Source organism: Oncorhynchus kisutch, linkage group LG24 (genome assembly GCF_002021735.2).
Source record: "Oncorhynchus kisutch isolate 150728-3 linkage group LG24, Okis_V2, whole genome shotgun sequence".
Taxonomy (NCBI): domain Eukaryota; kingdom Metazoa; phylum Chordata; class Actinopteri; order Salmoniformes; family Salmonidae; genus Oncorhynchus; species Oncorhynchus kisutch.
The window spans coordinates 9684722-9698292 of record NC_034197.2 but is presented as its reverse complement, the minus strand read 5'-3'; the positions used below and the strand labels follow the sequence as shown (position 1 = coordinate 9698292).

The following is a 13571-nucleotide window of genomic DNA, read 5'->3' as shown; positions in this document are numbered from 1 at the left end:
ATATTAATTAAAAAAATTTGGGGAAGGATAACAATTTATTTAACTAATATTGTAAATAAATTATAGGTTCAGATTTCATAGAAATCTGGAAACAAACTAGACAGTTTAACAAATATTTTATTTGGCACACATCTATCTATAACATCCCATTGTTTAACTAACTACCTCCTAAAATCTCTTGCGCAATTTTTTTGTGTGCCAAGTCCCACTTTATATTTAATGAACCACAGAAATTCCAGGAATAACAACTAGCTTCTCTGTCCTCTTTCTCTTCATTCTTTCTTATGGTTCTAGTTTGGTTTTAATTGTTACTTTCAAAGCGGGGGATTCTTGCTTTGAAATATTGCTGTTAAACTGAGCAACAGAGAAATGATTTCAAATTGACCTCCAGGGTGTCATTACATATTAGTGGTTGGTTTGCTTTTTCGGTTTTTGGAACTGTGTTGAACTCTGTGGAAGTTCCAAATTCCATATAACAGAAAGCGAGGTGGGTTGGAGAGAATTCATATGTGATGGGGAACAGCCCTGGTTTAACTCTCTTTCCCGCAGAGCCCTCCACCTCTCTGTCACCCCTAATATATATTAATATATATTAGGGGTGACACACACACTACCGTTCACTTAGAAATGGCCTTGTTTTTGAAGGAAAAACACTTTTTCTCCCAATTTTTTTAAATAACATCAAATTGATCAGAAATACAGTGTAGACATTGGTAACCTTGTAAATTACTATTGTAGCTGGAAACGGATGATTTTTAATGGAATATCTGCATAGGCTTACAGAGGCCCATTATCAGCAACCATCACTCCTGTGTTCCAATGGCACATTGTTAGCTAATCCAAGTTAATCATTTAAAAAAAAAAGGATTTTGCAATTGTCTTAGCGCAGCTAAAAACTGTTCTGATGTTTAAAGAAGCAATAAAACTGTCCTTTAGACTAGTTGAGGACCTGGAGCATCAGCATTTGTGGGATCGATTACAGGCTCAGTGGCCAGAAACAAAGACCTTTCTTCTGAAACTCGTCAGTCTATTCTTGTTCTGGCTCTAAACAGGGTTATCTTCTGTGTACCACCCCTACCTTGTCACAACACAACTGTTAAGAAGGCACACCTGTTAATTGAAATGCATTCTAGGCGTCTACCTCAAAGCTGGTTGAGAGAATGCCAAGAGTGTGCAAAGCTGTCATCAAGGCAAAGGGTGGCTATTTGAAGAATCTCAATTGTATGTTGGTTTAACACTTTTCTTAGTTACTACATTATTCCATGTGTTATTTCATAGTTTTGAAGTTTTCACAATTATTCTACAATGTAGAAAATAGTCAAAATAAAGAAAAACCCTTAAATGAGTAGGTGTGTCCAATCTTTTGACTGTGTGTGTGTGTGTATGACTCATACATTTTATTCCATTCATTTCAGATTCCCATTTGGGCTCTTACCTTTTTAACAGCATGTAATATAATCCAATCACTATCGCCAGGCCCGGGGAAACGACCCACTGGGGAATGGGAAGGATAAAAGGCTGCCGTTCCACTTTGGTTTAGTTCAGTGCTAGAACATGTGGAAGTGTTTTTAACATTTTGAGTGTACTCAGTTAGTAAACCTTTTGAGCTGTCTGTTGTGTTCTGTACAGTTAGGGACAGTGCTCGACTTGGACTGAAATAGGTTCCGGTACTCACTTTGGGTGCCGGTACTGTTTTATATTTAGGTGCAGGAGCTCCACAATACTTTTCAGCTAATATTCTATAAGAGGAACAGGAGCACCTCAGGAGCTCAAGCAGTAGAAGATTTGAGGTGCCGGTACTCGGCTCCGGTGAGCTCCTGCCCAAGTCGAGCACTGATTTAGGGGACAATTGCAAGTGTTCTTTGGCATCAATGCACACTCTCCTGAGTTGTGAACCAGGACAAGCTTGAAACCGTAGCTGCTGCCTTAGAGAGATTTTACCAGCAGGATTATGGGTGTCATACAGATACTGCACCCTGGAAGTTCTAAACACCCCCCACTGAGGATACACTTGTCAGCCTCTTAGCAAAACCCTAACTACCTTCATTCTTCCAAATGTCAACCGAATGCCCCTTAGGTCTCTTCCAAGAAAGACTCCATGCTCCTCTTCTTCAAAAGCATGTGTCTCTTCTCTGAGATTTGGGGGGGGGGGGGCTACACATGCGAGAACCCTACACATGAAATCAATTAAAAGGTGCTGGAATGTGCTATGAGGGTCTGGTTTTGATTTGTTGGGATGGAGGGATGGGCGTATTGAGGGAGACATGGCCAGGGATGGCAGTATGAGGGAGGGAGTTAAAGTGGGCCCGTAATTTGGTGTCCCCCAGCTGGGCTTGGTGTCTGGAGGCCTCCGTCGTATGCCTGCCTGCTCTACTCATTAAATAGTCATGACACGGAACAACTCCCACTCTATTGTCCCATACTCTGCTGTGGTCTCTTTCTGGCATTTTATGCTGTCTCCAGTTTGTTTATTTTCTGTCGCTCTGGCACTCTCTCTCGCTTGTTCTCTACCTCTTCTTTATCACCACACACACACACACACACACACACACACACACACACACACACACACACACACACACACACACACACACACACACACACACACACACACACACACACACGCACACACACACACTGTGATCTGAGCAACGACGCTGACTAGTTTCGTCTCATCCTGCCCTCTGCCACCTCATTGACATTCACCAGCAGAGTGTGACGAGAATAACTTTTATCTGTGCTGAAATGGTAATTGCCTCAAATGTGCCTTATGCATATAAATGTATGTAAAATAAATACAGCACTGACAAACCACGATATCAATGAATTGTTAGGCCTCGTTAACATCCTACTCATAAGGCATTTGAGAGTGCTTGCTGATCTAGGATCAGTTTAAAATTTTAGATCATAATAAATATAGTTACAGTGGGGCAAAAAAGTATTTAGTCAGCCACCAATTGTGCAAGTTCTCCCACTTAAAAAGATGAGAGGCCTGTAATTTTCATCATAGGTACACTTCAACTATAACACACAAAATGAGAAAAAAAATCCAGAAAATCACATTGTAGGATTTTTTATGAATTTATTTGCAAATTATGGTGGAAAATAAGTATTTGGTCAATAACAAAAGTTAATCTCAATACTTTGTTATATACCCCTTGTTGGCAATGACAGAGGTCAAACATTTTCAAACATTTTCTGTAATTTTCTGTAACACTGTTAATGGTATTTTGGCCCATTCCTCCATGCAGATCTCCTCTCGAGCAGTGATGTTTTGAGGCTGTTGCTGGGCAACACAGACTTTCAACTCCCTCCAAAGATTTTCTATGGGGTTGAGATCTGGAGACTGGCTAGGCCACTCCAGGACCTTGAAATACTTCTTACAAAGCCACTCCTTCATTGCCCGGGCGGTGTGTTTGGGATCATTGTCATGCTGAAAGACCCAGCCACGTTTAATCTTCAATGCCCTTGCTGATGGAAGGAGTTTTCACTCAAAATCTCACGATACATGGCCCCATTCATTCTTTCTTTTACACGGATCAGTCGTCCTGGTCCCTTTGCAGAAAAACAGCCCCAAAGCATGATGTTTCCACCCCCATGCTTCACAGTAGGTATGGTGTTCTTTGGATGCAACTCAGCATTCTTTGTCCTCCAAACACGACGAGTTGAGTTTTTACCAAAAAGTTATATTTTGGTGTCATATGGTCAGATGAAATTCTCCCAATCTTCTTCTGGATCATCCAAATGCTCTCTAGCAAACTTCAGACGGGCCTGGACATGTACTGGCTTAAGCAGGGGGACACGTCTGGCACTGCAGGATTTGAGTCCCTGGCAGCGTAGTGTGTTACTGATGGTAGGCTTTGTTACTTTGGTCCCAGCTCTCTGCAGGTCATTCAGTAGGTCCCCCCGTGTGGTTCTGGGATTTTTGCTGACTGTTCTTGTGATAATTTTGACCCCACGGGTTGAGATCTTGCGTGGAGCCCCAGATCGAGGGAGATTATCAGTGGTCTTGTATGTCTTCCATTTCCTAATAATTGCTCCCACAGTTGATTTCTTCAAACCAAGCTGCTTACCTATTGCAGATTGTCTTCCCAGCCTGGTGAAGGTCTACAATTTTGTTTCTGGTGTTCTTTGACAGCTCTTTTGTCTTGTCCATAGTGGAGTTTGGAGTGTGAATGTTTGAGGTTGTGGACAGGTGTCTTTTATACTGATAACAAGTTCAAACAGGTGCATTAATACAGGTAACGAGTGGAGGACAGAGGAGCCTCTTAAAGAAGAAGTTACAGGTCTGTGAGAGCCAGAAATCTTGCTTGTTTGTAGGTGACCAAATACTTATTTTCCACCATAATTTGCAAATAAATTCATAAAAAATCCTACAATGTGATTTTCAGGATTTTTTTCCCTCATTTTGTCTGTCATGGTTGAAGTGTACCTATGATGAAAATTACAGGCCTCTCTCATCTTTTTAAGTGGGAGAACTTGCACAATTGGTGGCTGACTAAATACTTTTTTGCCCCACTGTATATGGACATTGGGAACCTGATCCTAGATCACCACTCCTACTCTGAGATGCTTGAATGTGTGAGTGAATACAGGGCAGGGTACTTCCTCCAGACTGGCTAGTAACACGGATACAGACATACAGTAGCTTCCTGTGACCTCCTCAGACAGATGTGTGAAAAGGCTTTCACCTCTCAGGTATTTCTTGAGCAAATATTATGACAAATCTTACAAAGTGGGCCAGACTGACTGAGCGCATTCCTCAGCTTCTAATGGGTATTGAGAGAGGAACTCTGCTTTTATATTTAATGCTGATTTACAATAGAACTCTCTCTCGCTCTCTCTCGCTCTCTCTCTCTCTCTCTCTCTCTCTCTCGTCTCTCTCGTCTCTGTGTAGAAAGCCTCCATATACAGTAGGCCTGTAGAGATATATTGTTATTTTTGTCTGATAACCAACATTGACTTATGGAAGGAATAAGGGTTTATAAGTAGTTTATACTATTAGTTATAGGTTTATTTGAGGTTCATAAATCAGTAGTAAATAAGAAATACGAGTGCAGTAACATCCGCTATGTTTATTAGAGCGTTCACCTGAAATACAATTTTATTGGTCACGTACGCATATGTTGCAGATGTTATTGCGGATGTAGCGAAATGCTGGTGTTCCTAGCTCCAACAGTGCAGTAGTATCTAACAATACACACAAAGTATCTAACAATACACACAAAGTATCTAACAATACACACAAAGTATCTAACAATACACACAAAGTATCTAACAATACACACAAAGTATCTAACAATACACACAAAGTATCTAACAATACACACAAAGTATCTAACAATACACACAAAGTATCTAACAATACATCTCAAAGTAAAATAATGGAATTAAGAAATCTATCATTATTAAGATGAGCAATGTCAGAGTGACATTGACTAAAATACAGTAGAATAAAATACAGTAATATACACGACAGTCAAAGTTTGGGGTCACTTTGAAATGTCCTTGTTTTTGAAAGAAGATTATCTTTTTGTCCGTTTTAAAATAGCATCAATTTGGTCAGAAATACAGTGTAGACATTGTTAACCTTGTAAATGACTATTGTAGCTGGAAACGGATGATTTTTTTATGGAATATCTACATAGGCGTATTGAGGTCCATTATCAGCAACCATCACTCCTGTGTTCCAATGGCACGTTGCATAAGCTAATCCAAGTTTATCATTTTAAAAGGCTAATTGATCATTTTGCAATTATGTTAGTACAGCTGAAAACTGTTGTTCTGATTTAAAGAACTAGTTGAGTATCTGGAGCATCAGCATTTGTGGGTTTGTTTCACCGGCTCAAAATGACCAGAAACTAAGAACTTTCTTCTGAAGATCTTGTACAACGCTGTGTACTACTCCCTTCACAGAACAGCGCAAACTGGCCCTAACCAGAATAGAAAGAGGAGTGGGAGGCCCTGGTGTACAACTGAGCAAGAGGACAAGTACATTAGTGTCTAGTTTGAGAAACAGATGCTTCACAAGTCCTCAACTGGCAGGTTTATTAAATAGTACCCGCAAAACACCAGTGTCAACGTCAACAGTGAAGAGGCGACTCCGGGATGCTGGCCTTCTAGGCAGAGTTGCAAAGAAAAAGCCACATCTCAGATGGCCAATAAAAATAAATGATTAAGATGGGCAAAGAACACCGACACTGGACAGAGGAACTCTGCCTAGAAGGCCAGCATCCCGGAATCGCCTCTTCGCTGTTGACTTTGAGACTGGTGTTTTGTGGGTACTATTTAATGAACCTGCCAGTTGTTTTCTCAAACTAGACACTCTAACATACTTGTCCTCTTGCTCAGTTGTTCACCGGGCCTCCCACTCGTCTTTCTATTCTGATAAGAGCCAGTTTGTGCTGTTCTGTGAGGGGAGTAGTACACAGCGTTGTACGAGATCTTCAGTTTCATGACAATTTCTTGCATGGAATAGCACTAATTTCTCAGAAGACGAGTTTCAGAAGAAAGTTATTTGTTTCTGGCCATTTTGAGCTTGTAATCAAACCCACAAATGCTGACGCTCCAGATACTCAACTAGTCTAAAGAAGGCCAGTTTTATTGCTTCTTTAATCAGAACAACAGTTTTCAGCTGTGCTAACATAATTAAAAAAGGGTTTTCTAATGATCAATTAGCTAATCCAAGTTTATCAATTAAAAGGCTAATGCAACGTGCCATTGGAACACAGGAGTGATGGTTGCTGATAATGGACCTCTGTACGCCTATGTAGATATTCCATAATAATTCTGCCGTTTCCAGCTACAATAGTCATTTACAACATTAACAATGTCTACACTGTCTTTCGGATCAATTTGATGTTCTTTTAATGGACAAAAAAAGTGCTTTTCTTTCAAATTGAAGGACATTTCTAAATGAAGCCAAACTTTTGGGCGGTAGTGTACATATGAAATGAGTACTCGTAATTTGCTGTCAAATTGAATCTGGATCACAAATTAGAGTGATTTATTTGAGTGTAATAAATAGCCCGAGGACTGTTTTGACAGTCATTGACATCAAAACGGTAGAAATACCTTATTGTAGGTGTTTTCATCTATTTCAGTTTAGTATCCTAATATGACCTTGTTACATGTTAAACATAACAACCCCAATCACTGACTCATTCTTAGTGCGACAAGATCCCTTATGATCCTCTTGGTGGTGGTGTCCTGGAGGGCAGGCAGTCTACCTGCTCCCTGTAGGCTGTCCCGTCGTTGTTGGTAATCAGGCCTACTACTGTCGTGTCATCAAGTTCGCTGATGACGGTATTGGAACTGTGTGAGGCCACTCAGTCGTGGGTGTGGAGGGGACCGAGGACGCACCCTTGTGGGATCCTAGTGATGAGAATCAGTGTCGAAGCTTGGCAACATTACCTCCGTCACCTCGGGCGGCTCGTCTGAAAGTCTAGGACCCAGTTCTGTAGGGAAGAGTTCAGTCCCAGGGCCGTGAGCTTAGAGGGCGCTATAGTATTGAAGTCCGAGCTGTAGTCGATGAACAGCATCCTCACACATGCATTCATTTTTGTCCAGGTGGGTGAGGGGAGTGATCAGTGCAATGGTGATTGCGTCGTCCTTGGATTTGTCAGGGCGGTAGGTGAGTTGGGGAGGGAGGAGGTGATGTGGTCTGACTAGCTTCTCGAAGCACTTCATGATGACGGAAGTGAGTGCTATGGGTCGTTAGTCATTCAGTTCAGTTACCTTCTATTTTTTTGGGTACAGGGATGATATTGGGCATATGGAAGCAGGTGGGGATAGCGGCCTGAGCTAGAGAGAGCTTGAAAATGTCAGAACACACAACAGCCAACTGGTCTGCACATGCTCTGAGGGCGCGGCTAGGTATGTCGTCCGGGCCGGCAGCCTTGCGAGGTTTAACACATTTGAATGACTTACACAATTCTGTTGTGGCTGTTTTCCTTTTGGTTGAAATGCTGTGAGGTGAGAAATGATTAATTGATGGATGTTCCCGGAGGTCTAGTCATAACAGCACCAATGGTAATGTAATCCAAGTCACCTTTCAGAGGTGGCAGGAAAAGGAAGTCCATTTAACTGGCAATGCCAGCTGTAGCTTCCGCTGGCATCATGGCCTTTTAAATACCCCCTGTTTACTGTTTGGTCCAGCCAGTCCCAGGAGGGCAAATCAAGGCCATTCATTTATTTATTTCATTCGCCCCCCCTTCTGGAGCTCTAACATATTCAAATGACTACTATCATATCCCAGGTTGATGTTGCACAGTCTGCAGCATTTTGGCCTTGCCTTTGGGGGAAACACAAGGTCGTTAATAAGGAATTAACAATCCCCATCTCTGTCTGAGATATTTCAGTACTGTGCTTTGAAAGGGGACGACTGAGGGGAAAAGCTAGCCAGCAACCTCCAATTACCCCTGGAGGTTCTCCCGTGTGTGTGTGTGTGTGTGTGTGTGTACACACTGGTATGGTGGAGCGTTGATAAAATTAGAATCCGCAATGTTTTATTTCCAGTTTTTATGCCCAGTCATGGAGAACAAGTGGTTGAGCTGCTCCGGGCTCGCTGCTCCAGGCTCGCTGCTCCGGGCTCGCTGCTCCGGGCTCGCTGCTCCGGGCTCGCTGCTCCGGAGAGGCGGGGGAATGAGAGGGAAATGCCCGTACATAGCATCCTACTCAAGGCTTTAATACTTCCTCTGGTCCCTTCTCCTACCTGAATCTATGCTCCAGGTTCGGCTTAGAAAGGCCAGGGGACGAGGAGGAGAATATCCACACACAGCAGCCTGATTTTGGGCTCAGTACCACTCCTCTCCCGGCCTCATTGCTGGACCTGCCCTTTTGTCTGGCTATGTTCAGCTGTTGCGACTGTCTCAAGGACGGGTAGTATCAATGGAAGGGTAGTACTGTTTATCAGTGCAAGGGGAGCTAATGTATTTACAGCATTGCAGAATTGACAAATACAGGAAATGGTCATAAATGACCAATAAAGAGGAAGCTGTAACTACTAATAGCCCTCGGGCCATGGTTCGCCTCTTGTTCCATCTCAGTGGGCCCTCTTTGGGACTAGGTTTGTGCACGTCATCGAAGTTCCTTCAGTCATCGGCTTCTGTCTGTTCTTAATTTAATTATTATTATTATTATTATTATTATTTTTGACTGTGTTTTCTCTCTCCCTCCGGTCTTTATTTTTGCCCCTCCCGTGTGCGGTTGCTAGGGCCTTGTGAAGCTTGTGCACTCGCAGAGTCGTTCTCTCCTATCCATTCATGGTTGTGTTCACATATTGCATTCCTGTCACATTGGGAAATGCCTTCATTTGGAAAACGTCTGTCCTCTCACGTCCTTGAGTGTAAATAGAGAGGCCTGGAAAGAGAGCGGCGACGTGGCTCTGAATGTTAAGTACCGTCACTCTCCTAATCATTTCAAACATCACGGTGCTGTTAGTGTATTAAAGACGACTGTCATTTGATCTGCAGTATACCCTTCAGCTTCTAATTGTATTTACAATAACCTGACACTCATGAGGCACCGCGTTCGAGTCCACACACACACTCACTCACTCCCAGGGCTCTCTCGCCTAAATCCCTTAGCATGACAGTTTAGAGAGAACATGACCACAATGATACACTGCCCCCATACTCTCTTGTGATTGCAGTCACATCACTTTCCCCTTGTGTTCCGCTCCCTTCCCCCAAACACCGCTCTGCCTGCTAAATGATGTGCTGAGGGAGGGAGAGAGGGAACGAAAGATGGAGAAAGAGAGAGAGGGAGGGTGGGAGGGAGAGCGAGCGAGAGGGGCCAGTTCCTGCAGAGAATCACAATGAGATGGTCTGCTATGTCCTGCGATTCTCTCTCTCTCTCTCTCTCTGTGTGTGGGACTCTGATCTGTTTCCACAACACTGCTGCTCTGCTCTCTCTAAAACAAGTACAGTAACAATGAGGTCCCCAGCTGAGGTAGACACACGACCAATACAGTACTCTTCTCTCCTCCTGAATCCTGATTAGAGTTGGGAACCACTGTAACTGTCTGGGAGGGTTGGTTTATTTGTCGAGTTAGTTTTGTGCTTGGTTTTAATCCTACAGCAATGATTCATTTTCATCTAGTCAACACATCGTGATCGTACTCTGCTGACTCACGAGAAGAGTCTTTGCCAACAGTATTCAACTCTGCCTCCCAACAGCACCACCTTCTCCTCCGCCGCCTCCTCTGCCTCCTCCTCTATCTGAATACCAATGTACTGACTGAAAGGCAGGAACCAGATACAATGAGGCAATGCTGCCAGTCGGCCAAACTAGCATATTTGTCATGTAGGACCTGGCTGTCAGCAACAAACCAGGCTGTTCCCCTCATGATCTGTGATGGAATTTTCCAGACTAAAAGGCCTTAGTCCAGGCCCAGGGTGACACACACACCCTGTTGCTGGGTGACCATGCATGGGTCAACACAAGGTCAATAACCCTGCTCTGTATCCAATCCACCACAGGGAGTGGAGCACCTCATTCAGAAAACAGTTTTGCCCACACTCTTCTACAAACTCACTCACTCCCGACACTGGTGCCTTTAAGTTGGTTAGCAGTTTGTTTATTTCCTCTCCCCAGACAGCCCGTTTTCCCTCTGCTTTTGATTAACCTCTGAGGGGGTTTTCAACGTAACCGACCGACCAGAAGCATTTTAATTTCTACCACAGTCTTCACAGTCATCACTGAGCAGTCAGTCATTTTCTCTGACCTCTGAGAAAAATCCCGGTGTGGTATTTCTGAGCAGTACGTGTCAGCAGAGATTGTTGAGGTTGGTTTACCACATGGTAGCACCACACAGGGCCCAATGGCCCTCTAGCTCTGTCTGGCACTGCCCCTCTGCTGACATGGTTAAACTGAAACTCACACCTGGGTTCAAATAGTATTTGCCATCTCTCAAATACTCTAGCTGCCCTGGATTGAGCTTGCCTGGCACTATTAAACCAATGGCATAGTCCCAAAATGTGCAACCCCGCCCAGCGGACACTCCAGGCAAGGCTCCACCAAACGCTGAAAGTATTTGAAATAAAACAAATAGTACTTGAGACCAAGTCTGGTCTGGTAAGACTCAGCCACACTCTGGGAAACCTTGTGAAGCACCACTTTAATGAGGCCAGTTTATGCGAGTCTATATGCTAACGCTGTAACAACCTACCCACAAAAAAAAACACCAAAAGCAACAACAGTCCTGATCCAATGAATGTCTTCACTAGTGGTTCTCCAGCCTACTTTCTGTTCAGTTGAAAATAAAACATTAATACATTCTTTTTTTTTTATATACAGAAATACAGGCACAATAATGCAGTATAGGGGAAAATCGTAGAATTACATATGTCGTTGTATTACTGGATCTCTGGGGGGGGGGTGGGGGGGGGACAATTCTCCAAAAATAACCAAGGACTACTGTGATAAATGTTGGTAATAACGCCTTGTCTGTGTTGTGTATGTTCCAGCTCCGAAGACCTGCAGTCCTAAGCAGTTTGTGTGTAAGGACCAGGTGACATGCATCTCTAAAGGATGGCGCTGCGATGGAGAGAAGGACTGTCCGGACGGATCAGACGAAGCGCCTGATATCTGTAAGTACAGTTAGCCTGCATGTTACGTGATATCTGATACCTGTAAGTACAGTTCTAGTATAGCCCTCTACAGCAGGGTTTCTTCAACTTTTTCAGCCTTCGGACCCAAATGAGAAATCCTGTGTGTTCCTGGGTCCCAAGCTTAGGAAAATATGCAACTATACGTACATATCGGTACATTTCATTGCCCTTATGCCTAAAACAAAAATTCAATAAAAACAAAGAAATACCCATAAATATATTTTAATGTTTATTTTTCCCTGTTAAAAACACTCTTACACACCTGTCTAGGTTGGAACTTTTGCTGTTAAAATACATATATATATTTTTTATTCTGAACTGGAATAAACTGATTGATCATCACACAGATGTAGACCAGAACACACACACACACACACACACACACACACACACACACACACACACACACACACACACACACACACACACACACACACACACACACACACAGTCCTAATGGTGTGTGTTGCTGGTTGAAGTTTTCAACAAGCATGTCTATTCTGGGCTCAGTTTTTGACAGTCCAACACTGATGTCATACTCAGCATTGACACTGTTTCTGTACTTGAGAACCCTGACTCGCATAGGTAGGAGGTGCCAAACTGGATCAGAACATCTTGCTGCTTTCTCAGTCAGGCAGGAGACCACTTCCTGCTGCAGATGAGCAACAAGGAACTGTTTGAGTGTTTGTCCCAAAAAACATCTAGCTTCAATCAGTTTATTCCAGTTCAGAATAAAAATGATTACTTGTAACAGCAACAGTTCCAACCTAGACTTGTTTTCAACAATAATTTCTACAGTAAATTGTACAGTAGGCCTGATCATTGTTCATCTTCCTCTGTACCGTGTCTTAGGGTTGCACTATCAGGAGCTAGTTAGCTTGCTTTGGCTATAACGTTAGCTATTATCTGTGTAACGTTAAAAGGCCAGGGGATTGTTTGAAAGAGAAACTTGCATCTACTACTATGAGAGATAGTACTCCCTTATTTCTGCTTATTATCTCTTGTTATAAAATTACGACAATGCCTTGTTAGTTGACTTGACTTTTCCGATTTCGAAGCAAGCACTGTTTCCTGGAGCATTCTACCCTGTTCTGAAATGACTCCCTGGGTTTACTGTCATGTCCAGTAGTGCCTGGATGTTTGGTCAGGATGTGTCGTTTTATAAACTTTGTTAGTTTTGAGAGACTCAATTACTAAGCACTTCCCCGCACAAAATGCAAAGTTTGTATGAAAGAGACAAAATTTGTCGCTGTATTTGCGTTTCAAGACGACTGAGCTCAGTCAGAACTTGTGGCTGGCAGGCGTCCATTTCATGACAGCGTTGAGGAATAGCAAGTCAGTGGCTTGAACCACAGTGCTGCAGCGTGTGGGTCGCGGTGTGATCTTCCAAGAAAACTGCAGAGAAAATATCCGGTAAACCGCCACGCCCTTGGGGGGGGCATCACCCACTGACCTCTCCCACTCGCGCAGCTGCCCAACTAGAGCAGAGACCGCTGCTGAGCAGAGAGCACTTGGCCAAATCAATTCCAGTAATTTAATGAAATAATGACACATTTCCGTCGCGAGCCGCCATTTAAAAGGGTCATACTTTTAAGAAACGCTGCTCTACAGCCAACAGCAGCGAGCAGGGCAAACCCCCCCAAGTCACTTATGTTTAACAACTTCTTGAAAGGTGGCCCTAAAGCTTCTGTAGGGCCACCTCTCTGTGGAGGTGCCCTCAGGGCTGCTGTAGCCTGTAGGACGTTGCGTTTAGATGTTACGATTGTTCTTAGCACCACTGACCTTCCTTCCCATTCAGCTCATCCACAGATCATCTACAGTATAAACCACGGTGGCCATTTCTTTGCGCTCACGTCACCATTTTAATTAGTGCAAGTAAAGAGGTGAAGCCTCGTTCAGACAGTGTAACATTGGGTCAGGTTCTGCCCTCTCCGTCTGTCTGAAGGACACCAGTGTAGA

The 13571-nt window shown here is 43.3% G+C and overlaps 1 protein-coding gene across 2 annotated transcripts in view; it reads left to right on the top strand.

Moving 5' to 3' along the window:
- Positions 1 to 13571, top strand: part of LOC109869673 (low-density lipoprotein receptor-related protein 1) — a 148701-nt gene that overhangs the window by 20142 nt on the left and 114988 nt on the right. For both annotated transcript variants that reach the window (XM_031803758.1, XM_031803759.1), the window contains exon 2: positions 11469 to 11591. In XM_031803758.1, coding sequence (XP_031659618.1) covers positions 11469 to 11591 — 123 coding nt within the window. The remainder of the gene's footprint in view (positions 1 to 11468; positions 11592 to 13571) is intronic.